Here is a 27,165-nt window from a genome sequence, read left to right as displayed (position 1 = left end):
CTCTCTAAATAGTCCCTTAATGTAAAACTTTCTATAAGTTAAAATCTTTGCCCCTGCCATCTGTTTTCCTCCTAGAAAGGACCTTGACTGATACAGTCCTATCAAGTTATGCTTCCTCCATTTGGAAAATCTGAAGACCTTCCCAGTCAGAAGCAGCCACCTCCAAGGTGTCTACATCTGCCTTTAACACAACTACTATAAAATTCAGGACTTGAGTTATGATCTGCTAAACTGAGAGGTCCTCTATGTCAGGAACACAGTGTCAGGAACACTGTCTACACTGTGTAGGTGGACCCCCCCCCATCCCACACTTAGCTCAGCCCCTGGCATATAATAGGTGCTCAATAAATGTTTCTGACAGAGGCAGCACCCTTGGGCCCCAAGAGCCTGCAGTCTCAGCTCCCTGCCTCCTCCCCCACGCCACCTGCTGCGCTGTTGGCACCTGTAGGATCTGGATCACCATGTTGGCCAGCTGGTTTATTTCTTATTGTGCTTGACAGAAGGAAGTTCATCCACGTGATTCTGGCAGTATCCAGAAAGGGTGGGTACAGTCTGTCCTGTGATAAAAAGCTTGTGGAGAAATGCAGGTTTTAGTTTCACCCCCACATTGTTGCTCTTCCTATGTGAGACTTGCCCCCCTCACCCCCCCCCACCCCAAGGCTTGAAACATTCTGAGATGTGGGATCCCAGTCTACGAAACAATGAGACAGGAGTGGGGATCACGAATAACCTCTAAACATGTTGTACCCCTGCAACCTTTTCCAAAATGCTGCAGAGGAATTACTATTCAGTCTAGGCAGCCACGAGGCGCGTTCCGTTTTGAAGAAACATTTACATCTGGGTAGGCCTGATTTTTTCTTTTTTTTTTTTAATATTCTTGGTGGGAAGCACTTTGAACCATAAACGCACACTGCAAGGCAATTGCCATGGAGACTGAGCCTCTGCAGTGCATTGCTCTGGAGTTTTCTGCCCGGGGGAGCTTCAGCATCCATGCAGCGTCCTAGGCACGCTGCTCTGGGTGGGGGCCCGGGCGCAGCAGCGGTGTTGGGGTCGGGGAGAGGCAAGAGGCAGCCTCGGGACCGGAACCCTCTCCAAGGCTGACAGTGGAGAAGGCCACGCACCCTGGGGAAGGAGGTAGGGTGCGTGAGGTGGAGGTGTGTGGGGGGAGGGGGGTACGTTCTGGGTTGGGCAGGCCCCGCGCTCGCCGGCCTGTGCGGGTACCACGTGCAGGAGGCGCGCGTGGGGGCCCCTGGCGCGCAGCCGCGGTGGGTGACTGCGCAGCGGCCGGGAGCCCGCGGCCCGGGGCGTGTGCGCCGCGAGCTCCCGCTTAGGTGGAGACCTGCGCGCCGCCCTGCCCCCGCGCCCTCCCCGGCGTGCGCGCGCCGCCGCGGCCCGGGGCCCCGCGGAGCCCTGCGGAGCGCAGCCGGAGCCCGGGAAAGCGCGCGCGCGCCCGCGTGTGTGTGTGTGTGTGTGTGTGTGTGAGTGTGTGAGTGAGTGACAGTGTGTGTCAGGTGACTCGGGTCACGCAGTCTCTCTCTCCCTCCTCGGGGAGGAACTGCCGCGCTCCGCCTGACTCCTCCGCCGGCGGGCGGGCGGGCGGGGCGGGGGGCTCCGGGCGCGGTGGGAACCGCGAGCCCCGGACCTGGACGCCGACCGCCGCGGGGGGCGCGCGGCCCTGCCTCCGCGGGCTCCCGCCAACCTCCAGACAAAACCCCGATTGAGAGAGAGGTTGCGAGCGGCGGGGAAGGAGGCTTGGCCCCCGCCAGGGACCCCCGCCGCCCCCGGGCCGGCCGGCCGGCCGCGGGAGCGATGAGCCAGGTGCTGGGGAAGCCGCAGCCGGAGGACGAGGACGACGACGAGGAGGATGAGCTGGTGGGGCTGGCGGACTACGGGGACGGGCCCGACTCCTCGGACGCCGACCCGGACAGCGGGGCGGAGGAGGGAGGTGAGCGCGGGGCCCCCCGCCCGGCCCCGCCCGGCCCCCGCCCGGCCCCGGCCCCCTGTGTCTTCCAGCCCCCAGCCCGGCCGGGCGCGCGGGCCACCGACTTGGAGGGGACCCCGGAGAGCGGAGTTGGGGGTGGGGCGGGGGGCGGGGCGCCCGAGGAGCGACCGGGGGCTGCAAAATCGGGGATCCCGGGTGCGGGCGGCGGAGGGTGGCCCCGGATCCGCCGAGAGAGCGGGGGGCGGGGGGAGCGCAGGGGCAGGAGGAACGCGCCCTCTCTGGCCCCCGCCACGGCTGGTCCCTCCTCCACCCTCACCCCGGGCTCTCCGCAGGGTCTGGGGGTTGGGAGTGGGAGGGGACCGCCCGGCGCGCCCTGGGACCTCTCCCTGGATGCTGCTGTCGAAGCCTGGTCAGATGTCGTGGCTAAAAAAGGCAGCCGGCGGCAGCGTGACTGGCAGGGTCGCAGGCAGCTGCGGGTGTCAGTCTTAGCCCGTGTGGCCGCGGGAGGGGTCCCCGGGCTGCCCGGGTCTGCAGCGTGGGGGGCACCCTGGAGCCGCGGGGGGGGGGATGCGCGCAGGTGGGGGGGGGGGAGTCGCCGAGCGGCCGCGGGCTCCCCGGCATCCAGGCAAATAGAGTTGTTAGGACACCTTGTCTCTGCTCGGCGTCACCACCTGGGCAAGGCAGCGCTTGCCCCAGAGTGAGCGAGGGGCGGGGAACTGCGTTGCCATTCGGAGGCAAACTCTGTTTCCGGTTTAAGAAGTGGGATTTAGCAATTGCTCAGCCTGGTGGTGGTGGTGGTGGTGGGGGGGGTCCTGTATTTAAATTCTTGGGGCCTAAGAAAGTTGAGAGTTTTTTGGGATTCCAGAAAGGTTCATCTTTTGTTGTTGTTGGCCTCCAAAGCAAGGGGGAAAGGTCCTTTATTGTAAGGTCACTTGAGAAGGTCAATAGAATGAGGCTGTTAAACACAACATTTAGATGAAAGCCGTGTGCTTCCTAAAGAAGGAACTAACTTCTCAACATTTCACTTTGAAGAAATTGTGGGAGGGGTAAAACTACCTTTGTGACGGTTGATTTGGAAGAACTTTTGTTGAAAACGCCTTGAACTTAAAAATTCCTATACAAAGCCTCTCTGCGGAGGATGCTTCCCGTGATTTAAATACGCCAGCCGCTACTTTCAATTAATCAGAAAGGGAAGAAAGTTAAAAAAAAAAAAAAAGTTAACTAAATCTTGAGGCTGATAGATGAGAAAGAAGCTTTTTAAGTCACACTTTTTCATAGTGTCCTGTCTCCACAGAGGATTTGTGCTAATTCTCCATTTGCTTAAATTGGTGTGTGCACCTGTGTGCTTCTCTCTTCTGCACTCCCCATAATTGGTCCCACAGTTGAGCACGTGGCCACGTTTTTGTAGATAAAGGCTTTCAACCCTTTTGTTGGAGTCTCTGGGGCTACCTTTGGTAATTAAATTGTTCAGTCGCTTTGTATTATTCAAATTGCTTTCCTTAGCTCCTTCTAGATTCTTAGAAGACTCCAGAGATTCAGAATGGGGATGTGTTTGGAAGATATTTGAAATGGTAGACACACAATAGGGTGCATGTGTGATATTCTTTTAAAAAAAGAAAAAGAAAAGAGACTGTATCTGGGAAGAAAAGCCCTGTAATTTGATAATTGTTCTGGGGACCTGAGATGTTCCATGGAAAGTAAAGGGCCTGCTTATTCTGTAGCTCTTTTAGGGGGCACTTTTCAAATTTGATTTGAGGACTTGAAATGAAAGTAAAGCTTTGCCTGAGGGGTGGGATTTCCTGAACAAAGGGCTTCCCTAGAGCCTGGTCTTGAATGCTCCCCACTGCTCCTAACCTAAAGGCAAACTCGTCTGTAACTGATGCTTTTCATTACTTCAGTAATGAAATCATCCCTCGTGAGTTCTTGGGATCAACCTGGAATCTTGCTGTAAAAGCATTGAGTGTATTTATGTGGTAAGAGGAGCGACAAATGATTATTTGCTCCTGCAGACATTACTGAAGCTGCTGGGCCTGCTGTAGGTAGGTAGGTGGTCTGGTCTCAGAAGCCTTCCTCTGTTATCTCAAATTCCTGTTTTTTCCATGTATCCCTAGCTTTGATTTTGGGGTTTAGGCCTGAATGCAGAGTCTCTTATCAGAGCATTCACTTTCTAGAGTGGCAGATAGGCTCCTCAGTCAGCAGTTCTAGCGACAACTGTCCTGTCATGCCAACTGATATGGTCCTGGGAAGTTGAGACGAGGGTGGAGGCTAGGAGTTGTGACTTTGATTCCTGGGACCTCAGGTGCCGCAAAAGGGTCATCTCAATTTCTAATGGGCCCTGGGCATATACTGCATTAGAGTCCTGTGTTATTTTTGGTAAAATTTACATTTACCTGCTCTCAAAAGTAAGAAATGGAATGTGGAGAGGAAGGGACTTTTTTTTTACTCTGAGGAAAGGTGGGTATGGTACATTTTGAAGCATGAACAAAGTATTTCTCTAATGAACTCCCTTCTCCCTTTACCTTCCTAATGGACTTGATTTAATGCCTTTGCTTCGTGGAGACCTGGGGCTTTTTCCGTGAGGTTCAGAAATGTACTCTGGTAGGTGGGATGCAGGCCTGACTAGCATCACCAGGTCAGTTGCAAAGGAATTTGTCAGGAACTGTGCAAAAAAAAAAAAAAAAAAAAAAAAAGCAGATTGAAAGTGGATAGTATAAATTTCATTTCCCTTAGCCTTAGAAGGAACCTCTGATCTTATTTTTAAACTGAGGGACTTATAAGTTTTACCACAATGTGCAGAATTTGAAAACTTAGTGCAACTAAGGTGAAACTTAAATTGCACTTCTCTGGCTTGCACTCCAAATTTTATTTATGAATAGTAGGAATGTTCTCGGGCACTGTAGCTTTGTTAAGGACAGACTTGGGCACCTCTCCACCCCTCTTTGAATATAGTTAATCAGAGATAAGGTGAGTTTCACCTTCAACCTCCTCACTCCAGATAAAACTCCAGTGAGTGGAGGCAATAAATAAGCCATTAAAAACAATTGCAGCAAATATAATGATTGTTTTTAGACACATGGAGTTTAAATCTTTAGTAAATTGTTGTGCCTTAAAAACTGCAATCACAAGGAAAGCAATGAAAAGATCATAATCAGAAAGTGAAATTGTTTTTTTCCCAAAGTTCCTCCCAATTTTTAGGGGGAAACTTGGCTAAGACAGCTGCTCATCATCCACAGTCCAGTTAAGGTGCGGTCCTGTTTCCATAGTAGCCTGTGAACTCTCTTAGGGTCTGAGGAAGTGACAGTTTAGGTGGTTACTGAAGGCACGAAAAATCGACGGTCAGCAGGTGATACTTCCGTGATGGGTGTAAATGCAGTGAAACCACCAGTTTGCATCTATTAATCATGAGTGTCAGCTTTTTTTTTTCTTCTTAAAGTAATTTAAAATTACTAGTGAATTCATCCTCTCATTGTTCCCTGAGAGTAAGTAGAGATAGATCATTGTTCTTCTGATAGTGAGACTGTGGCTCAGAGGTGCCAGGACTTTTCTGCAGCCACAACATAAGGTTAAACCTGAGCAAGGTTTAGTAGAGGGTCAAGTTCATGGAAATGCAAATCCCTTTCCTAGTAATTCTCCCTTGTCCAAAAAAAGAGTTGGGTTGACTACAGCCCTGGCTATGCCTAATCTCTTGGGTTTCCCTCTGGCCCTGGAAATCCAAGGATACAGAAGAGTCAGAATAGATGAAATAAAATGAGTAAAATGAAAAAAAATGAGTAAAAATGATGTGACCAAAGTCACACCTTAGGCACGATGCTTGTTTATTTTTTTTTAGTATTTTATTTATTTATCCATTAGAGACACATGGGGGGGGGGGCAGAAACATGGGCAGAGGGAGAAGCAGGCCCCATGCAGGGAGCCTGATGCAGGACTCCATCCCTGGACTCCAGGATCACACCCTGGGCCGAAGGCAGGCGCCAAACTGCTGAGCCACCCAGGGATCCCCACTATGCTTGTTTAAATACATGTAATATGTGAGTGGGGAAGGGGGAGAGAGGGAGGAAGAGAGAGAAAGAGGGTCTTAATCAGACTCCACACAGAGCCCAGCATAGGGGTTGATCTCCTGACCCTGAGATCACAACCTGAGTGAAAACCAGGGGTTGAACTCTCAACCAGCTGCACCACCCGGGCACCTTAAGAGCATATTTTTATATTAGATATTTTGCAAACATGTTTTAGTGATTCAGGGTATCGTAGAATCTTGATTCTATACTTTTTTTTTAAGATTTTATTTATTTATTCATGAGAGACACAGAGAGAGAGAGCTGCAGAGTCACAGGCAGAGGGAGAAGCAGGCTCCATGAAGGCAGGTCTCATCCCCTGGGCCAAAGGCAGGCACTTAACCCCTGAGCCACCCAGGCATCCTTGATTCTATACTTTGATCAGAAATCTCTCCCATTTTTGTTTTGGAACAGATACAGGGTAGTCTGATGGGATTAGAAAAAAGGCAGAAACTAAGTTCTAAAAAAAAAAAAAAGAAAAAAAAAAGAAACTAAGTTCTAGAGTTCTGGATAAGGGCAGTAGCTCTGAGTTTGAAAGATCATCTTTGTCGATCCCCAGTTGACTGTGTGTCTCCCTGTTTACCATCTGCTTTAATCAGTCCCTCGGCCCCCATAGCTGTTGTGGGTGGCACAATTTCACTTCATACCACAGCCACTTTCCTGCTTATTTTTCTTACTTCTCTACCTCTGTTACTGTTCCTTACCTTTTTTTTTTTTTTTCTGTTCCTCCTCTTCTGTGAAAGCTTTCAAGCTGTCTTGTAACAGTGGCTTTCCCTGGTGCTGTGACACTCAAGCAAATGGGTTTTTCACTCCTGTCCTAAATAGTTCAGGATGCTGTCGACTTTCTCCTCTTGGAGACCTCTGGGGCAGACACCAGCTCAGTTTCTCAGTGCACCAAGTAGGGGACCATAGAAAACCAACCTAGATCACTGTCAAAGTGATTGTTAAAAAAAGTTCACATGAACACTTTGCATTTTTTTCAGGAACATTAGTAAATCAGAACACATTCGAAATGTTACTGAATATATATGTTAAGGAAATATTCATATATGGAATTGTTTTCAGTGACCTGTCAGTGTGATGGGAAAGGATTTCATAGAGAGAGATTTGGTCTTCACGTATAAATAAAAATCACCTTCAAAATCTTTGATGCCTTTGAAAATATATGTTGTTTGCATTTAATTCTTACTAAGTAGTTGATCAAATAGAGTCTTTATGATTTTTGCATATTCTTTTATTAATGGTATTATCATTCATATTTAATTCCCACTTATGATATAATTTCTCCCTGAGCTCCTGGGCCTTTTTTTTTTTTTAATTAAGTAGGCTCTACACTCAGTGTAGAGCCTCATGACCCTGAGATCAAGAGTGGCATGCTCCACCAACTGAAGCAGTCAGGTACCCCTGAGCTCCTGGGGTCTTGAATGTATAAGTAGTTCTATTTATCAGAAATGTAAAGGACCACAGATAATATTGCAAATAGAAACAAATCAGAGGCCTCTTCCTAAAAGCATAAATAAATAGAAACTTAAGCCTTTCTGTGGTGACACAACAGAATACTAATAGCAAAGAAATTCTGACTTTCCCTTAAGGCCGTGTGAGTCTCTCACTGTAGCCACATTCCACAAAAAGACCTCTCATTACCTAGGCTTCGGCTGGGGAAAGAAAGAGAGAGAGGGAGAAAGAAAGAAAAAGAAAGAAAGAAAGAGGAAGAAAGAGAAAGAAGGAAAGGAAGGAAGGTGGGGGTGCATGTGTATACACAGACTCATGGGCCAGGGGCCATGTATGGGGTCACACAGCTGGTACATGGCAGAGCTCGGACTTGAACCCCAGTTTGTCACCATCCAGTACTATTTAAACCATTCCACTTACCATCACTCTGCCATCATATTATCCTAACTTTTCATTAACTGTTTAATTTTCCCATTTTGGACTTGTTTAAAGGTGTCACCTTTTGGAGAACATTCCTTAATTAGAATAGTTCTCGATTATATAATATTTCAGAATTTATGAAGTGCATTTCTTTTTTTTTTTTTTTTTAAGATTTTATTTATTTAGGGATCCCTGGGTGGCGCAGTGGTTTAGCGCCGGTCTTTGGCCCAGGGCGCGATCCTGGAGACCCGGGATCGAATCCCATGTCGGGCTCCCAGTGCATGGAACCTGCTTCTCCCTCTGCCTGTGTCTCTGCCTCTCTCTCTCTCTCTCTGTGACTGTCATAAATAAAAAAAAAATTTTTTTTTAAAGATTTTATTTATTTATTCATGAGAGACACCGAAAGAGAGAGGCAGAGACACAGGCAGGGGGAGAAACAGGCTCCATGCAGGGAGCCCGATGCGGGACTCGATCCCAGGCCCCCAGGATCACACCCTGGGCTGAAGGCAGCACTAAACCGCTGAGCCACCCGGGCTGCCCTATGAAGTACATTCCATATGATGTCTCATTCTCCTCTGAGAGACCGCTTGAGCTTAAGAAGGTAAGGCCAACCCTGGTAGAACTGGGTCAGGCCTTTAGTTCTCATTTTCCTGATTCCTGGTTCTTTGCTGTGAATATTCCCATCCCACAGATCTGTCGCGTGTGGCCCCTAGGCAGCCATGTGCCATGCATCTTTCCCTTCCTTGTATATTTCTAAGTCCTATTGATTTTTGAAAGGGATTTGCCAGTTACTGATGAAGTAATTAACCTGCAGGTCCAGTTAGATGGCCCTTCCCCATAATGCTGTTCCTTGGATGATTGAGTTTCCCTGGGATTTCCAGAAGTCTAGTTACAAAGCCAGGCTGTTTGGAAAATTTGGTCCTTGACAGGACCCAGTGCAAGATAGATAAGCTATGTTCAGTGTCCCTGACCACAGTAGATAAACTACCTAGGCATAAAGATCATACTTTTGATACTCAGGTGCTGATCTGGGCCAATGTCAGATATCAAATTTCTTTTTATTTTTTATTTTTTAAGATTTTATTTATTTATTCATGAGAGAGAGAGAGAGGCAGAGACATAGGCAGAGGGAGAAGCAGGCTCCATGCAGTGAGCCTGACGTGGGATTTGATCCTGGGTCTCCAGGATCATGCCCTGAGCTGAAGGCAGGCACTTAACTGCTGAACGACCCAGGAATCCCTCAAATTTCTTTTAAAAGCTTCAGTTAATTTAGCTTCAAACTCTGCTTTGTCACTTTCATTCAGTTATCCCACCCAGCAGACATCTGTGGAGTGTTTACTGTAGGAAGCACTGAGGCCTCAGTTTTTGCATCTGTAAAGGATGTATGTTATCAATTTGAGGATTAGAGCTGACCCTACATGCTATGCAGGTGGTCAGTAAATGATAACTGCTGGGCGATAAGAGGTTGGAGCAGGTTGGTTCGAGCTGTTTCATGCTGGCCAAAGCTAAAACCTCTCAAAAATGCCCTCACCCTCAGACAACAAGATTAGGGGAAAAACCAGGAGTTGAGGCATGGACTTCCTCAGCAACCTACATTCCCACTTCAAACCTGTCTGTGACCTCATGTTCTTCCCAGGCCCTGGATCCTTCTCTCACCTGAGCTGCAGGTGGACAAATTCCACGACTTCAAATACCCATTCAGCCCCTTTCCCTTTGGCATCTTTGTGAACGGGCTCTTGTTAGCATGGTCTGCCAGCTTGGAAACTCGGGGCTTCTTTCTCCCTCGTCATCTGTGTCCAGGGAATCACTAAATACTATTGAGTTGATTGGACTACTCACAAACCCATTTCTTCTGACCATTTCCATGGCCTGTGCCTTATTAGTCCTTTCATTTCTCATTTGTGTTCTAGAATAACTGAATTGCTATCAGGGGAGGAAAAGCTTTTCCTGTACTCTTTTAGGTTCTGAATTGGGAGCCTGCAAATTAAACTGACAAAAGATGGATTAACAAGAGAAAACCAGATTTAATTATGTACTAATGCATGAGAGTTCACAGAAAATGCAACTTACCAGGTGTTTAGAGGGACGCCTGGCTGGCTGAGTCGGAAAAGCATGCGACTCTTGATCTCATGTTGGCAGTAGAGATTATTTAAATAATAACTTTAAAAAACTGTTTAGAATTCTGGCTTTTTTTTTAAAAAAAGTATTTATTCATGAGAGACTCAGAAAAAGAGAGGCAGAGACACAGGCAGAAGGAGAAGTAGGCTCCATGCAGGGAGGCGATGTGGGACTCGATTCCGGGACTCCAGGATCATGCCCTGAGCTGAAGGCAAAGGCTCAACTGCTGAGCCACCCAGGCGTTCCAGAATTCTGGCTTTATTACTATCCTAATAGAGGATGGGGAAGGGCAGAGGGGCAGTTCTGGGATAATGAATGACTTCTTGGAAGGGAGTTGGGGAAAGGGCATTTATGGAAAAAACAAGTGACGTTTTGGAAAGATAAATGGGCGCACAAGAGAACAGCTGGGAGATAGGATAGTTTGGGAACCATGTCTGTTGAGTGTGATGCCAACTTCTGTCTCAATTCCAGTCTTCACCAAAAGATTAGAGCTGCTTCTGGGAAGGAGATTTATGGCAAGTGAGTTCTTTTGCTTCTACTTTAGGCAAATAAGGGATTTCAGGGACTTCAATATCTTTCACTCAGTGTAATTTTCATGCCACAGTGGCTTACTCTAGACCCCTTCCCTGTCTCCACACTGACCCCCTGTAGGAGATCTGTTTCTGGAGTGAACTTCTTGAAGTGTGAAAATGAGCATGTTAGTTTCCCCTAAAATTCTTAGTGATTTCTTCATGACTTTTTTTTTTAAAGATTTATTTATTTAATCATGAGAGACAGAGAGAGAGAGAGAGGCAGAGACATAAGCAGAAGGAGAAGCAGGCTCCTCACAGGGAGCCCAGTGCAGAACTTGATCCTGGATCCTGGGATCACACCCTGAGCTGAAGGCAAATACTCAACCACTGAGCCACCCAGGCGTCCCTCTTCATGGCTTTCAAAGTAAAATCCGAACTTCCTGGCATCTCATTCGTAGGGTCTCATTCGTAGGGTGACAGAGTCAACAAAATATTTTTGACTGTGGTCTGCAGTAAAAAATATGTTTGTATTGTGAACTAGCACCACATATGTCTAGGTAGACTTGAAAGAGTTTTGCTAGCAGTTTGTACTCTTATTATGCATGATGTACTCTGGTATTTCCCAGTCCCTTCTGTTTTCTTTGTTGCAGTTTTTGTTTGCTATGGAGGTAACAGGCTCCTCTATCAACTGATACTTCTTGGACTCATGCCACATGCTTTGTGATTTGCCTATCTATATGTGGGACAGACAATAAACAAGTAAACAGACAAGAAGACAAAAGTGTAAAGTAAAAAGATAGTTTTGTATAGTGATAAGTACTAATTTTTTTTTATAAGTACTAATTTTTAAAAAGATTTATTTACTTATGTGAGAGAGACTGAGAAGACAAATGGGAGGAGGGGCAGAGGGAGAGCATCTCACGTGCACTCCTTGCTCAGTGAAGGGCCCATATGCGGGGCTCCATCTCAGGGCTCTGAGATCATGACCCTGAGATCATGACCTGAGCCAAAATAAAGAATTGGTGGCTTAACCAGCTGAGTCACCCAGGAGCCGCTAGTAATAAGTACTATTCCGAAGACACAGGGTGACCAGGAAGTGATGAGGTCTGATTGAGCTAGAGGAGGTAAAGTTGCTGCTGGGCTACATGGGAAGAAAACTAAGGGAAGCCTGTCAGGTGGAGGGAGGAGCAGGTCCAGACCCAGAGGTGAGGAACCAGAAGGTCAGTGTGGTTACAGGATAGGGAACTAGTGGGGATGAAAGGGTAGTAGCCTCTGTAGGGCCTTCTGGGGAAAGAAAGTGGATTTTATTCAAAATGCTGTGGGAAGGAAGTCACTGGCTAGTGTGCAGCCTTTTCTTGCCTTTAAACTACATTTCTTTAACCCCAGGGAAGCCAGAATCTCTTCCTGGCACAACCCCCCCCCCCCCCCCCCCCCCCCCCCGTTCATCTCTTTCACACCTCCTTTTCTTTAAGACTCAGACATTTATCTCCAGGGAGCCCTCTCTCTGAGCCCGTACACCTCGATAGCAGTGCATTGTAATTGTCAGTTTTTCTTGTCAATTTTCTCCTCTAATCACTAAGGAATGAATCTTTCTTTGTGTCTGCAGCCCCTGGCTCAGCCCGGTCTAACACTTGGCAGAGGATCAGGGAACCTTTATGAAACTGAACAAACTGCCCGCTGGTAAATTTCACCTCTCCCGGCAACTTCCTCCAGCACCCGCTGACACTTCTAAAGGGCCCTCCCTGGGATGCCATCTCCAGTCCCAAATCCTTTCTGATCTTTTTTTTTTTTTCTTTTTAAAGTGTTAGTCCTTTTATTGCAGCTCTCATTCTTCATTCTTCATTCTCTTCCTTTCACCTTGCTCATGATGTTCTTGAACAAGTGGTGATGCACAGGGTAAGTTTAGTGGAGAGAGCCAGCTGGCCAGGAGGCTGGGTGCTGCATTTCCTGATGTGCATTCCCTGCTATCACTCCCAGAGTGGGATGAGAGTCTCTGAAAAACCCCACAAGGTTTCAGAAGCATGAGGGGAGGTGGGAGAGGATTAGAGGAGAGATTTAAAAATATATATATACATGATCTGTATCAGACCCTAGAGGCCCATCGTGTTTGAGAGTAATGGCAAATCAATTTTTAAAAAATTTTGTTTAGGGACACCGACACCTAAATAAAAGCGGTTGAGTGGCTGCCTTTGCCTCAGGGCATGATCCTAGAGTCCCACATCAGGCTTCCTGCATGGAGCCTGCTTCTCCCTCTGCCTATGTCTCTGCCTCTCTCTCTTTCTCATTCTGTCTTTCATGAATAAATAAAGTCTTTGAAAAAAAATATTTAAAAATAAATAAAAATTTTATTTATTTTCTAAAGTAATCTCTGTGCCCAAGGTGAGGCTCAAACTCATGACCCCAAGATCAAGAGTCATATGCTTTACTGACTGAGCCGGCCAAACACCCCAAAGGAGGGACTTTTGTCAGCAGTCCTCTGTGATAAAAGAAACCTCTCCTGGTCAATAGCAGTGGTTAACAAAGTGCTTTTGACTGTGGTTCACATAACAAATAACATTTATATTGTGAATCAACACCATATATGTCTAAGTAAATCTAAAAGAGTTTTGCTAGTGGTATGTACTCTTACTATGCATGATGTACTCTGGTATTTCCTAGTCTCTTCTGTTTTCTTTGTTGCAGTTTTTGTTGACTGCCATCTGGTTGTTGGCTAAGGCCCTAGGTGAGGACTCCACCACATACCAGCCCTGTGACCTTGGGCATGTTCCTTCTCCCAGATTCCTCAGGTGCAAAACAGACTTGTACCTCCTCATTGCTGGGGGGTGGGGGATAGAGGTCATGTTGAGGAGGAGGGGGTAAAAGTTTAAGAAACACCTAGCAAGGTACCTGGCACATGTCCATACCTGCTAAATGTAAAATGTATCTGCATGGGTCTGAGGGGTCTCCACAGAGTTGATGGTACCCTCGCTGATCTGGCTCACCATTGCCCAGCAGTTTACCGTTGGTGGCCTGTGCCTGAATTTGGCAGGGAAAAGGAAATACTTCCAACCACATGTGTATGTTGTAGCAGCATGTGCATCTCACTTCCCAGCCAGTCTGTGTATATACATAACGTGCAAATACACCACCTTCTCTCTACACAGTGGCCTCCATCACCTCCCACTCTCCCAGGAGGAGGAAGTCTGTCCTCCAAGGCACCAGCATGGATGGTCATGCCGCAGAGACACTTGCAGACCCTAAGGAAGATAAAATCTACACTGACATCCAGCAGTATAAATTGGGAAGAAATAAAGACATGTATAAACACTTAAATATTTTTGTGCTTGCACATAATTTAACATGAGCTTTTACTTTCTTTGATTGGATTGTTGCACAGTCCAATATCTGTTGGATTGTTGATTCTGTGTTGCGCAGCAGAAACAGAATGCATAGATTTTTGGATGGGCTAGCCCTCGGTTTGAATGTTACTTAACCTTCCTGAGCCTGAAATTTCTTTACCTATGAAATGGATGTAATACTATGTATTCCTGAAAGAGTTGAATAGGATTGGGGTGTGGAGAGTGCCTAGCACAGTACTTGGCATAGGAAGGTACTTTCATACATGGCTGCTGAGTTTTCGTTGCACACATACTTCCCTGTTCTATGAAAGGCATTCTACCTTTGCCTACATTTGGGCTCCACTCAGAGAGCCTCCTTCTCCCCACACCCATCATCCCCATCCAAACCCTGTGCTGCTTTGTCTGCATTCAAAGCTCTTGTAATGTGCTGAGTTCCTTCCTACTGCCCATGGGCATTTCTCCCCTACTCTTTGCATTGATCTACACTGTTTGTGAGGTAATAATAGAATAACTATAGCTCTTGAGGTTTCCATTTTTGTCCTTGAGGATACATTTTTAAACATTTTTTCTTAGGTATTCTTTTTAAATTTTATTTTATTTTTATTTACTTTCTAATTTTTTATCTTTATTTTTTTTAAGATTTTCTTTATTCATGAGAGAGACAGAGAAAGAGACAGAGAGAGGCACAGACACAAGCAGAGGGAGAAGCAAGCTCCATGCAGGGAGCCCGACGTGAGACTCGATCCTGGGTCTCCAGGATCACACCCTGGGCCGAAGGCAGGCGCCAAACCTCTGAGCCACCCGGGCTGCCCATTTTCTAATTTTTTAAAAGTAATCTCTGCACTCAACATGGGCCTTGAACTCAAAACCCCGAGATTAAGAGTCTATGCTTTACCGACTGGGCCAGCCAGGTGCCCCAGAGAATACATTTCTTAAAACAGCTGTATTGAGGGGGCGCCTGGTTGGCTCAGTTGGTTAAGCAACCAACTCTTGGTTTTGGCTCAGGTCATGATCTCAGGGTCCGTAGGCTTGAGCCCTATGTCAGGCTCCATGCTCAGTGGGGTCTGCTTGAGGATTTCTCTCCTTCTTCCTCTGCCCCTCTCTTAGGCTCTCTCTTTCTCTCTCTCTTTCTAAATAAATCTTTTTTAAAAAAGCTCTGTTGGGCAGCCCAGGTGGCTCAGTGGTTTAGTGCCGCCTTCAGCAGCCCAGGGCGTGATCCTGGGTATCCGGGATTGAGTCCTGGTTCGGGCTCCTTGCATGGAGCCTGCTTCTCCCTCTGCCTGTGTCTCTGCACTCCCCTCCCCCCGTGTCTCTCATGAATAAATGGGTAAAATCTTTAAAAAAATAAAAAAACTCTATTGAGGTATATTTGACATAAAATTAAGTGCATCTGGGGATCCCTGGGTGGCGCAGCGGTTTGGCGCCTGCCTTTGGCCCGGGGCGCGATCCTGGAGACCTGGGATCGAATCCCACGTCGGGCTCCCGGTGCTTGGAGCCTGCTTCTCCCTCTGCCTATGTCTCTACCTCTCTCTCTCTCTCTCTCTCTCTCTCTCTCTCTCTGTGACTATCATAAATTTAAAAAAAAAAAATTTAAAAAAAAAAAAATTAAGTGCATCTGTTTGATAAGTTTTGACGTAAGTGTACATCTGTGAAACCGTCACCGCAACCAAGGATGTATCCATCACCCCCAAAAGTTTTCTTATACCCCTTCAAGGTCTCTCCCTCTGACCCCTTCTCACTACCTCTTCCATTTCCCAGGCAACTCCTGATCTGCTACTTGTCATTGTAGATGAGTTTACAGTTTTTAGAACTTTACGTAAATGAAATCACGGAGTGTGATTCTTTTTCAACTGGCTTTCACTCAGCATAATTATTTTGATATTCATCCAAGTCATATGTATCAACAATTTTTTATTGCTGAGATGCACCACAATTTGTTTATCCATTCACCTGTTTTTTTTTTTTTTCCATTCACCTGTTGATAAACATTTGGGTTGTTAACAGTCTTTGACTATTACAAATAAAATTGCTCTGAGCCATTGTGTACAAGTATGGATATATACTTTGATTACTTTTAGGTAAATATATAGCTGTGGAATAGCTGGGGTAATATATGTTTGACTTCTCAAGAAATCATCAGACTGTTTTCTAAAATGGTTGTACCATTTTACGTTTCCACTAGCAGTGTATGAGAGTTCTAGTATCTCTACATCCTCAATACTTGTTACTGCCTGTGTTCTTAATTTTAGCCGTGTTAGCGAGTGAGCAATAGCATCTCATTGTGGTTTTGATTTACATTCCTTTATGACTAATGATGTGCTGAGCATCTTTTTATGTACAAATTTACCTTCCATAAGTCTTCTTTAGTGGATTATCTGTTTAAGTCTTTTGCTTCCCCATCTTTCTGAAAATAGAGTTTTGTTTTCTTATTAGTAAGTTTTTAGAGTTCCTTACATATTCCAGCTACAAATTCTTTATCAGATATATGATTTACAAATATTTTCTTCTAATCTGTGGCTTGCCTTTTTTTATTATTATTTTAATGCTGTCATTTGTAGAGCAGAAGATTTTATTTTAATTAAGTCCAGTTTATCAATATTGGGGGGAGGGTGTTATATCTAAAAGATCTTTGTTTAACCCAAAGTCATAAATATTTTCTTCTAGAAGTTGGATAGTTTGAGACTTAAAATTAGTCTCTGATCTATTTTGAGTTAATTTTTGTATATTGTGTGAGATGTGGATTGAAATTCCTTTTTTTTTTTTAACATAAGAATATCCATTTGTTTTAGCACCATTTGGTGAAAATGACTACCCTGTCTCCATGGAGTTGGCTTTAATCTTTGTCAAAACTCAGTTGTCCTGGTATATGTGGGTTTATGTCCGGATTCTTTATTATATTCCAATGATCTCTTTCTCTGTCTTTTTGCCCATACCACATCGTCTAGACTGGATTTTGAGGAGCTCCAAGATAACCATGTTTTGCATATCTTTTTGTCCAACCGACCTTACTACTTTCAGTACATTAACCAGTATATTTATTTATTATTTTATTTTTATTTTTTAAGATTTTATTTTATTTATTCGTGAGAGACAGAGAGACAGAGACATAGGCAGAGGGAGGAGAAGCAGGCTCCATGCAGGAGCCCGATGTGGGACTTGATCCTGGGATCACGTCCTGAGCTGGAGGCAGATGCTCAACCACTGAGCCACCCAGGCATCCCAATATATTTATTGTATTGAAAAAACAGAAACCTTACAACAACCACTTAACGAGAAAGTGTTAAGTTGAAATCACAATTTAAAGAATAGCTAATGGCAGCCCTGGTGGTGCAGTGGTTTGGTGCCGCCTGCAGCCTGGGGTATGATCCTGGAGACCTGGGATCAAGTCCCACATTGGGCTCCCTGTGTGGAGCCTGCTTCTCCCTCTGCCTGTCTCTCTCTGTGTGTCTATGAATAAATAAATAAAAATCTTTAAAAAATAAAGAATATTTAATATTTTGAAATATTTCTGTATCTGTCAGAACTCTCTCTACATTAAACATTTTCTTAAAAACTAATTTTAATTATATAAATATAAATGTGTTTCCTTTCTATAATTAAAGTCACAGGGGTGCCTGGCTGCCTCAGTCGAAGCAGCATGCAATTCTTGATCTCAAGAGTTATGAGATGGAGCTCCATGTTGGGTGTAGAGATTACTAAAAAAAATTAAAGCCCAAACCCCTTTGATGATTCCCCCAAATCTTTTTTTTTTTAAGATTTTATTTATTTATTCATGAGAAATACAGAGAGAGAAGCAGAGACACAGGCAGAGAAGCAGGCTTCATGCAGGGAGCCTGATGCAGGACTCGATCCTGGGTCTCCAGGATCACGCCCTGGGCCGAAGTCAAGTGCCAAACTGCTGAGCGACCTGGGCGTCCCTCCCCCCAAATCTTTCACTCATGTACTTTTTGTTTGCGGTGCATCCTTCTGGACCCTTTTCTAATGTATTTTGTCAAGTATTTATATTTTCTGTTGGTTTGAGATAATTATTCCTGATGTCACTTTAACCATTATCTCATACTTTCTAGCATTGTATCCCTTTGTACTTCATTCTGAGAAGATTTGATGTTCTAGTTCACTATTGCCCTCTTTATCTTTATTCTACTTTTCAATCCATATATCTAACCCCCCCATACACACAATTATATTTTTATTTCTAACATCTCTAAGGCCATTTTTCATGGTTGCTCTTATTCTGAAACTCTCTGTTCTTGTTTTATGGGTACTACATTTTCTCTGAACATTTTATTTTATTTATTTATTTTATTTTTTTGAATATTTTAATTATACTTAACTTGGAAGTTTACTGTGACTCCTGTATGAACCCTGCTTTTTCAGGTGTATGTTCAGGTATATGGATATTAGACTTTTGAGGAAATGTCTGGAGGGAAGATGGTGCTGCTTCCGCCTGTTGAACTCTACAAAGTGTAGTGAGAATTAGGGAAGGTCAGAGCACTTGGAGAGTGGTAGTGTGGGTGCTCATTGTTCCTCCTGGGCATCCTGAGCCCTTGGAGCACTGCCTTCTCCCTCATACCCAAACTCCTACACTCATTGCTTCTACTTGGAAGTGTGTACTGGGTAAGTGGCAGTAGTGTAGAGTTTATCTGCTGACTTTTCTCATTGTGATTCTCCAAATAACAACCCTGTTGATTGTCTTCATGTCCCTTCCTGTTCAGGCTTCTAACAGTTCTACCTTCTGTAGCAGAACCCTATCATTCCTAGTCAGGGGCTGCAGGTTCCCTCTTCACCCTGACCTTTGGGGTTTTTAGGGATTTCTCTGTAATCTGTCAACCTTGAGGGGTTTTGTTTGTTTGGTGTAAGCTCAGATATTTATGTTTATTTGTTCATCTGTTTACTTTATGGTTTATACCTTTCTGTTATTTTTAGTGACTCACTATGAAAGGGGAAGACTGTGATATGTTATCAGGCTGAAAATTTTAAAACTGGGAAGCCCTGTTTTCTTTTTTAATTTATGCCCTGATTTTACTAAGATTGACTTGTAATGACAGTACTGTGAGTGAGTAGCATATAATGACTGATGAAAAAGAAGAAAGCTGGTGACTTTTTGGGTGCTTTGCTTCTGCATTACTGCTTCTATTGTATATCATCAGCAGATTATTGAATTGGGTTAAGTTGAACTGGAAAAGAGTGTGTGTGTGGGTAGGGTGGGAGTGAAGTGTTGCTTGTAGTAGAGTAGCTGCTGTGCACATCTGTACCTGCTTACTTTTTCTTCATTCATAACTTACCGTTTTACCTGAAATTTATGTGTTTACCTAAACCTATTGCAAATTCAAACATCAAAATATTATATATGGTAAATGAAATTCACTAAGATATTATCAAGTATTAATATGTGTTTTAGACAATTGTAGAGACTTGGAAAAAATTATTAATTACAAGAAGGGAAAAAATAATTACTTTCCAATCGCTACTGAATTAGAGTGGGACCAGGGACTGAGAAAAGCATGAGGGGTTGTCAGAAGAAAACAAAAAAGAAATTCAAGTACATTGGACATATATTTTCATTTCTTTGAATATATTCCTAGGAGTGGAATTGCTGAGTCATATGGTGACTCAGTGTTTAACCTTCTAAGAAAGTGCCAAACTGTTGAAAGCACATCATTTTACATTCTCACCAGTAGTGGACGAGGGTTCTAATTATTCTATAGCCTCACCAACACTTGTTTATTACTTGTCTTTTTTATTATACCCATCCTGGTGGGTGTGAAGTGGCATCTTATTGTGGTTTTCATTAGTATTTTTTTTTAAATTTTTAATTTATTTTTGATAGAGAGAGAGAGAGAGAGAGGCAGAGACACAGGCAGAGGGAGAAGCAGGCTCCACGCATCGGGAGCCCGACGTGGGATTCGATCCCGGGTCGCCAGGATCGCGCCCTGGGCCAAAGGCAGGCGCCAAACCGCTGCGCCACCCAGGGATCCTATTTTTTTTTTTTTTTTTTTTTGATGGCTAATGATGTAGAGCTTTGTTTCATGTGCTTACTGGCCATTTTTGTATCTTCTTTGGGGGAAATGTCTACTTAGAGCGTTTGCCCATTTTTTTTATTAGGTTGTCTTTATTATTGAATTGTAAGAGTTCTTTATATATCTGGAGACTAGTCCCTTATCACATATGTGATTTGCAGGTGTTTTCTTCCAATTGGTGGGTTGTCTTGACTTTCTTGATAGTGTCTTTTGAAGCACCAATGTTTTAAACTTTCGTGAAGTCCAAAATTGTTTGAGTCATAACTCAAATGAACAAGCATCTCTTTAGGGCAGAGACACTCTGATGATCTAGACAAAGAAGACGTTGCTTTGGAATGCTGAGACTGGATTTTTCCCGTCATGGTCTGCTCCAGGAAAGCTTTATATTCTTCACACCAGCTTCACTGCTTGTGATGTGAAGTTGTACAGGTTTTCTGGCCCTCTGGAATGGTGTGACAGATCGTGAAACAGTATTTTTCCGTGTTCTGAACTTACTCAGAGGCCCCTCAATGAATGGGAGTGCTGTAGTTAGCAGTCTTTGTGTTTGGAAGATTAGCATTGACTGTGAATCATAAATCACATCTGAGGTGGAAGTGAAACTCCTCTAATTAACCACTGTGAAATCGATTCACTCTCATTCTTGTTTTGTGGTTTCTCCAGTTCTGGACTTCAGCGATCCCTTCAGCACTGAGGTGAAGCCAAGAATCCTGCTCATGGGCCTGAGGAGAAGTGGCAAGTCATCTATTCAGAAAGTTGTCTTTCACAAAATGTCTCCCAACGAAACACTGTTCTTGGAGAGCACAAACAAGATCTGCCGGGAAGATGTTTCCAATAGCTCCTTTGTTAATTTTCAGATTTGGGACTTCCCAGGACAGATTGACTTTTTTGATCCTACCTTTGACTATGAGATGATCTTCCGGGGAACAGGAGCACTGATATTTGTCATCGATTCCCAGGTGAAGTTCAGTATCGGGGTACAAGAGACTGCAGGCCCCATCTCCCCCTAAAGGCAGCCTCTCCCCTGTGTTCAAACCAGGTTATTTGTGACTGGATTTGGTTTGGATTTTAGAATCAGGACTAGCCCTTTTTTTTACCAAACAAGTGTTTCTCAGTGGGGATTCTGGGGGCTGCAAAGGGGAAAGGGCTTCCTCTGTGTAACCCTAACCAGAGAGCAGTGAGCACCCTTAGGGAGTTGTGTAGTCACAGCAAATCATAGAAACTTCACAGATGGAGGGGGCTGCAATACAGACCAAGGACAGTAAATATGTGTCCCCTCCCCACCTGCCTGGATACTCTTGGCAGACATCTATAAAACAGCATAGGTTCTTTGCAACAAAAATTTGTATATAAGTCTACATTTTATTTTATTTTTTTTAAAGATTTTATTTATATATATATTCATGAAAGACACACAGAGAGAGGCAGAGACTTAGGCAGAGGGAGAAGCAGGCTCCATGCAAGGAGTGGGACTCGATTCTAGGACCACAGGATCACACCTTGAGCAAAAGGCAGGTGCTCAACCGCTGAGCCACCCAAGTGTCCCTAAGTCTCCATTTTAAATGTTGGCTCTTTCCTAGGAAGATAAAATTCTAAGTGTGAAGTTTTTCTTTTTTTTTTTTTTTAAGATTTATTTGTTTATTCATGAGAGAGGCAGAGACATAGGCAGACGGAGAAGCAGGCTCCCTATGGGGGGCCCGATGCAGGACTTGATCCTGGAACCCCAGGATCATGCCCTGAGCTAAAGGTAGACGCTCAACTGCTGAGCCACCCAGGCATCCTGAAGTTTTTTTCTTTAATTAAGTTATTATAATTATTATTGGTACACAATTGATTAAACTATTATGTATTTTATGGATAATTATTATATAGAAAACTAATTTTGTTAAGTATATCTCTTAAGACGATGGATATTTTTCCACTTGATTCACATATCTATGCTTGAATAAGACCAGATTTGGCGTCAATTCTGTTTTTGATTGTGTAGATAAAAGTTCTGAGAAACTTTGTTCACATAAATAAGTAGATGGATACAGAGTGAGTTTTGTTATAGCATTCGCTCAATTATTTAAACGCTTTCCAAGTTATATCCTCTAAATTGCCCAGTTTACTATCACAAGGGATTGTTTCTAGTAGTTTATCAGTAGACATTCTGATTGAGCCTTCCTTTAGCTTTGCTGAAAGCAAAGACGCGAGGATCCCTTGACTGGTGAAGAGCCTTATTACCCAGGTATTAGTTATTCCCTTTATTAGTGTTCAAACTAGTCTCCTGAATTGTCTCTTTGGTATTCTAGGCCTTCCTCCTGTAAAGTGAGAGCCAGCAGGGGCATCTCAGGCATGCCAGTCTTAGGAAAGAGTACAAGGAACAGAATTGGGACAGTGATGCTCTTCAAACTCTCCCCATGTCCAGGCACTCTTAGAAAGTATCCAGAAACATAAGCTCAGCCCTAAGGCTCTCCAAAGGGCTCTCTTTTATAGCTGTTGGGAATAAATGGCAATAAGTCTTCAGGAATGGACTAAACCCGCTCTAAGTTCAGGGCATGGTATTTCCCTGAAACTGGACCTACAGTCAGACACATGGGCCGAGCATACCTGCCCCTTCCAGGAATGCCAATGGTGTTAGAAGGAAGGGGTATGTAAACTGCTAGTAATAATGGTTCTGAGCCCACACTTGGAAAGCCATTCTCTGAGAAGACTGTTCATGCCCGAGAGCATCATAAATTCCTTCAGGGAACTAAGTGCCTGTTTAATATAATAATGAAATTTCCGACTAAGCCTTTTAGTTCCAAGTGATTGCACCGTGGACTTCTAGTGTAGCTGTGGGAGTGCGGCCACATGGTAGGAGGGCCTCGCTCTTTCTTTTTTGGTGGTAGTGTGCTGGGGAGAGGCTTTTTTTTTTTTTTTTTTAAGATTTTATTTATTCATGAGAGACACAGAGAAAGAGAGACAGGCAGAGACAGCCAGAGACAGAAGCAGGCTCCATGCAGGGAGCCCGATGTGGGACTCGATCCCATGACTCCAGGATCACGCCCTGGGCCGAAGGCAGGCGCTTAACCGCTGAGCCATCCAGAGATCCCCTGAGGAGAGGCTTTAAAGTCCAGGGCCCGATCTGTGAACAGTAAGCAGTGCCTCTCCTCCCCTGGGCCCATCTGGAAACGCATGCTGTAGACACCTGCAACAGGTCCTGGGCCTGCAGTCCGTTGCTGCTTTCTTGGCTGCCCCACTTGTACTGACCTGTTTTCTGGCCCTTCTGTGGCCTTGGCAGGAGCCACTGCCTTCCTGCTTTGGTCTGCCAGCGCCATAAATCAGGGAGCTGGAGCTCGGAAGAGCAGTCCAGGTTGTGTGCATGCGGTGGCGTGGGGGGCAAGCTCTTGGATATGTCCCACTCAGCTGTCTCTTCTAAGCTCCAGTTTTTCCCCTAAGTCTCTCCACTGCTCTTTCTGTAGTTGTTGAACAAGGGAGCAGCAATAGTAGCCCTCCCCGTGGGTAAGTGGATTCCAGCCAGATGACTCATCTTTTCAAGACAGTGGCTTAGTAAGTTTAGTAAGTACTCACTTCAGTAGCCTGTCCATGCTTACGTAGCAGTTTGCATTTATAGAATTCAAATGTCCAATGCAACTCTATCCTAGTTGTGTTTTTTTTTGTTCTTTTTTTTTTTTCATCCTACGTGTTTGTAGTATAGCTATAATGTGGCCAAAATAGGTTCACTTGCCTATTTTTAAGTTGCAGCTGTAATTTGGTTTTAATTTTACCTGAACATGAAAAGTTGCCCTTCAGTTTGGGTTGGTAAATGTGTTTTCTTTCATTTTGCTTCTTGGTCCCCCACCCCCGCCCCAAGGGAGGGCAGAGAAAGGTTTAAGAATGTTTGAGAAATCTGTCTTTTTAGGTTCCACTTTTAAAAAGTAGGAAAAACATTATTGAGAGCTATCATTTACTAAAAGGAAGGAATAATTCAATAAGTTGTTTCGGAGCCTAATACATACTTTTGTATTGGAAGCAGACTATAAAAACCATGTTTTTAGAAATTTATATACGATGTGCTTACAAGTACCGAAAAGAAAAGCAAATCAGGGAGTCTTGGCAGGCACTCGAACGTCATTGCCTTTATTTTTAAACAGGGCTGTGTTGGTCTGACGCCTCATATTTTTATTTTTTTCCTTGTGAATTCCTCACAATCACAGGATTGCCAGATAAATATATCACCAGGGAGATAAATGTGTCCTCACAAAGTGTTGTAAAATAAAAGAGAATGAAAGTACCAAGAGCAGTTTCCTGTGAGTTAACTGCATGACACTGCCAGCCCCCCAGGCAGAGCCCAATATGTCCCACACCTCCCAGGCCACCCTTGGCCCCCTGAGGCTTTGGGAACCACAATGGAGTGTTGGCTTCATCTACATTGGTGATTGTGACCTGCCCCTGTAACTCTTAGATCTAATTATGGAACTAAGCAGTGCTTTTTTTCCTGTATTTTTATTTGTTGTAGAAGACAGCAACAAACACAGTGGGAAAAATCATCCATGCTCCCTCTATTCTAATAAACCAAGTATTTCCTTCTTTCAAATGTTATTTTTTTAAGATTAGTTACTTATTTATTCATGAGAGACACAGAGAGAGAGGCCGAGACCTAGACAGAGGGAGAAGCAGGCTCCCTGAGGGGAGCTTGATGTGGGACTCCATCCGGGTGCTCAGGGACCACACCCTGAGCCAAAGGCAGACGCCCAACCACTGAGCCACCCAGGCACCCCTCCAATGTTATTTTTAGTCCTTGTAGGTATGTGCCACTTCATCACTTAGTTGGTAATCAGATCATCTTGTATGCCTGGCAAGGAAGTTACAGTAGCAATTTCTAATCTTTTGAGCTTGTGATACTCTCTTGATATTGGCTAATTTCGCTTACAGACATGTCCCCTTAACTCCTCTGTTAAGTTAAAGACATAAACAATAACAAATTTTTAAGGTATAATTTACATACAATAAAATTCTTTCATTTTGAGTGTGCAGTTCAGTGAGTTTGAGAAATGCATATACCTTGTAACCACTTCACAGTCAAGATACAGAATATTTCCACCACCCCAAAAGCTTCCTGTGTTGTCTTTTCTCAGACAGCCTCCCCCTAAATTTTGAGACAACATAAATGAATTTTGTTGTTTAAGGACGTATGTAGTCACACATAAAGAGATGATTGAGAATAAACACTAAACTCAGGATAGTGGATACCTCTGGAGGATCGAGGGTCGAGTGATGAGGTGGGTTGGGAAGATGGGGAGAGACACACAAGGGCTTTCTTTCTTTTTTAAAAAATAAATTTTATGTATTAATGTCTACACCCAATGTGGGGCTCAAACTCCCGATTTTGAGATCAAGAGTCGCATGCTCAGGGTGCCTGGCTGGCTCACTTGATAGAGCATGCAATTCTTGATCTCGGAGTTGTGAGTTTGAGGCCCATGTTGGGTGCACAGATTACTTAAAAAAGAGTTGCATGGTCCTCCAACTGAGGCAGCCAGGCACCCCTAGTGTTTGATTTCTTAAACAGGGAGATGCATATGTAGACGTTCATCATGTTACTATAAAAGTGTCATTTGTAGGAAGGAGAAAAAATAGTATTGCATTGTTTGGGTTAGTTACTCTAGATCAAAGGTCAGCAAACTTTCTGTAGAGGGCTAGATGGTAACTATTTTAAGCTTTGCAGGCTGTCTGTTCCATCTCTGAGGAGTTTCCACAGAGGAATGCCACTCAGCTGTGCCGCTGTACCACAGAAGCAGCCACAGACAATATGTAAATAGATGAGTGTAGCTGTGTTCCAATAAAACTTTACTTAGGAACAACACACAATGAGCCCAGTTTGGCCCTCAGGCCATGGTTTGCTGACCTGTGCTCTAGATCAGTGGCCCTTACCTTTCCTCTTGGCTCCTTCTCCATTCTCCCAGTGACCCATATCGCGTTTCCATCTCTAACTATTCATCACGGTTCACCAAGGGACTCATACGTCTGGGAAGGATAGTGTCCCAGGGTAGGTCCTAGGTGGTATGGGGTCATTTTGAAGTCCTAAAACTACAACGCTGATCTTAATGACTATCATCAAGCTCCATCACAACTGCCTACAGCTGTGTTTTTCTAGCCTTTCTTTTTCATCTCTTTGTTGATGCAACTTCAGTTTTCAAACTTGAATTTCATGAAACCAGCTTTTATTTGGGCTTTTGCAAAATATTTTGGAGGGTTGTACCCACGTGATTTCCAGATTAGAAGTGTATATGGAAGGGAAAAAAAGATAACTGCGAAATAAGGTGATGGATAAATTAACTTGATTGGGGGGATGATTTCATGATGTATATAATATATTAGAGCATCACATTGTACACCTTAAACACACACAGTGTTTATGTGTCCATCATACCTCAATAAGACTGGGGGAGAAGGAGTGTCTGTGGAAGGCAGCTCAGAAGGGTTTGGCCTCCCCTAACAAGTGTGTGTTTGTTCCCAGGACGATTATATGGAAGCCTTGGCCAGGCTCCACCTCACCGTGACCAGGGCCTACAAAGTGAACACCGATATCAACTTCGAAGTGTTCATTCATAAAGTGGATGGTCTGTCAGATGACCACAAAATTGAAACCCAAAGAGATATTCACCAGAGGGCAAATGATGACCTGGCAGATGCTGGATTAGAAAAAATTCACCTCAGGTGAGAACAGGAGCCCTCTGGGATCGCAGTTAACAACAACAACAACAAAAAGCAGGTGTGAAGTCCAAAGTCACAATGAGTGGTTTGGTGTTCATCTGTTTACCCTATTTGTGCTGTATACATTGGGACAGTATTTGGGAAAAGCAAGCTTTGCACGTGCTAATTCTGATTTTTGGTGGGATATTTTTGTTTTTTGTTTTTTTAATTTTATCTATTTATTCATGAGAGACAGAGAGAGAGACACACACAGGCAGAGGGAGAAGCAGGCTTCCTGCAGGGAACCCAATGTAGGACTCGATCCCAGGACCCCAGGATCACACCCTGGGCCTAAGGCCAATGCTCAATCGCTGAGCCAGCCAGGCATCCCTGTTTTTGTTTTTTAAACAAATGGTCAAAGCATTCCCCACATATGAAAAACATAACATAAAACTTAAGGACATAATCCAGGAAGTTAATCACTGCTGAAGTTTACAATTCGTGATGAATACAGTAGTATTTATAGTCTCAAGTAAAAGAGAACTCTGAAGAGGATTCAAATAGAAATACAGAGGAAAACCACTTCTCTGTCAGTTTTTTTAAAAGATTTTATTAAGTAATCTCTACACCCAGAATGGGGCTTGAACTTACAAC

At 44.2% G+C, this 27,165-nt stretch overlaps 1 protein-coding gene across 1 annotated transcript in view; it reads left to right on the top strand.

Annotated features, from left to right (window-relative positions):
- Window positions 1–1,540: 1,540 nt before the first annotated feature.
- Window positions 1,541–27,165, top strand: part of RRAGD (Ras related GTP binding D) — a 43,118-nt gene continuing 17,493 nt past the window's right edge. The window contains exons 1-3 of the mRNA XM_055330908.1: window positions 1,541–1,945; window positions 20,518–20,813; window positions 26,336–26,535. Of these exons, the coding sequence (XP_055186883.1) occupies window positions 1,810–1,945; window positions 20,518–20,813; window positions 26,336–26,535 (632 nt within the window). The 5' untranslated portion in view covers window positions 1,541–1,809. The remainder of the gene's footprint in view (window positions 1,946–20,517; window positions 20,814–26,335; window positions 26,536–27,165) is intronic.

This window comes from Nyctereutes procyonoides, unplaced genomic scaffold (assembly GCF_905146905.1).
Source record: "Nyctereutes procyonoides isolate TBG_1078 unplaced genomic scaffold, NYPRO_anot_genome, whole genome shotgun sequence".
Taxonomy (NCBI): Eukaryota; Metazoa; Chordata; class Mammalia; order Carnivora; family Canidae; genus Nyctereutes; species Nyctereutes procyonoides.
This window is presented reverse-complemented; position numbering and strand designations above follow the sequence as displayed.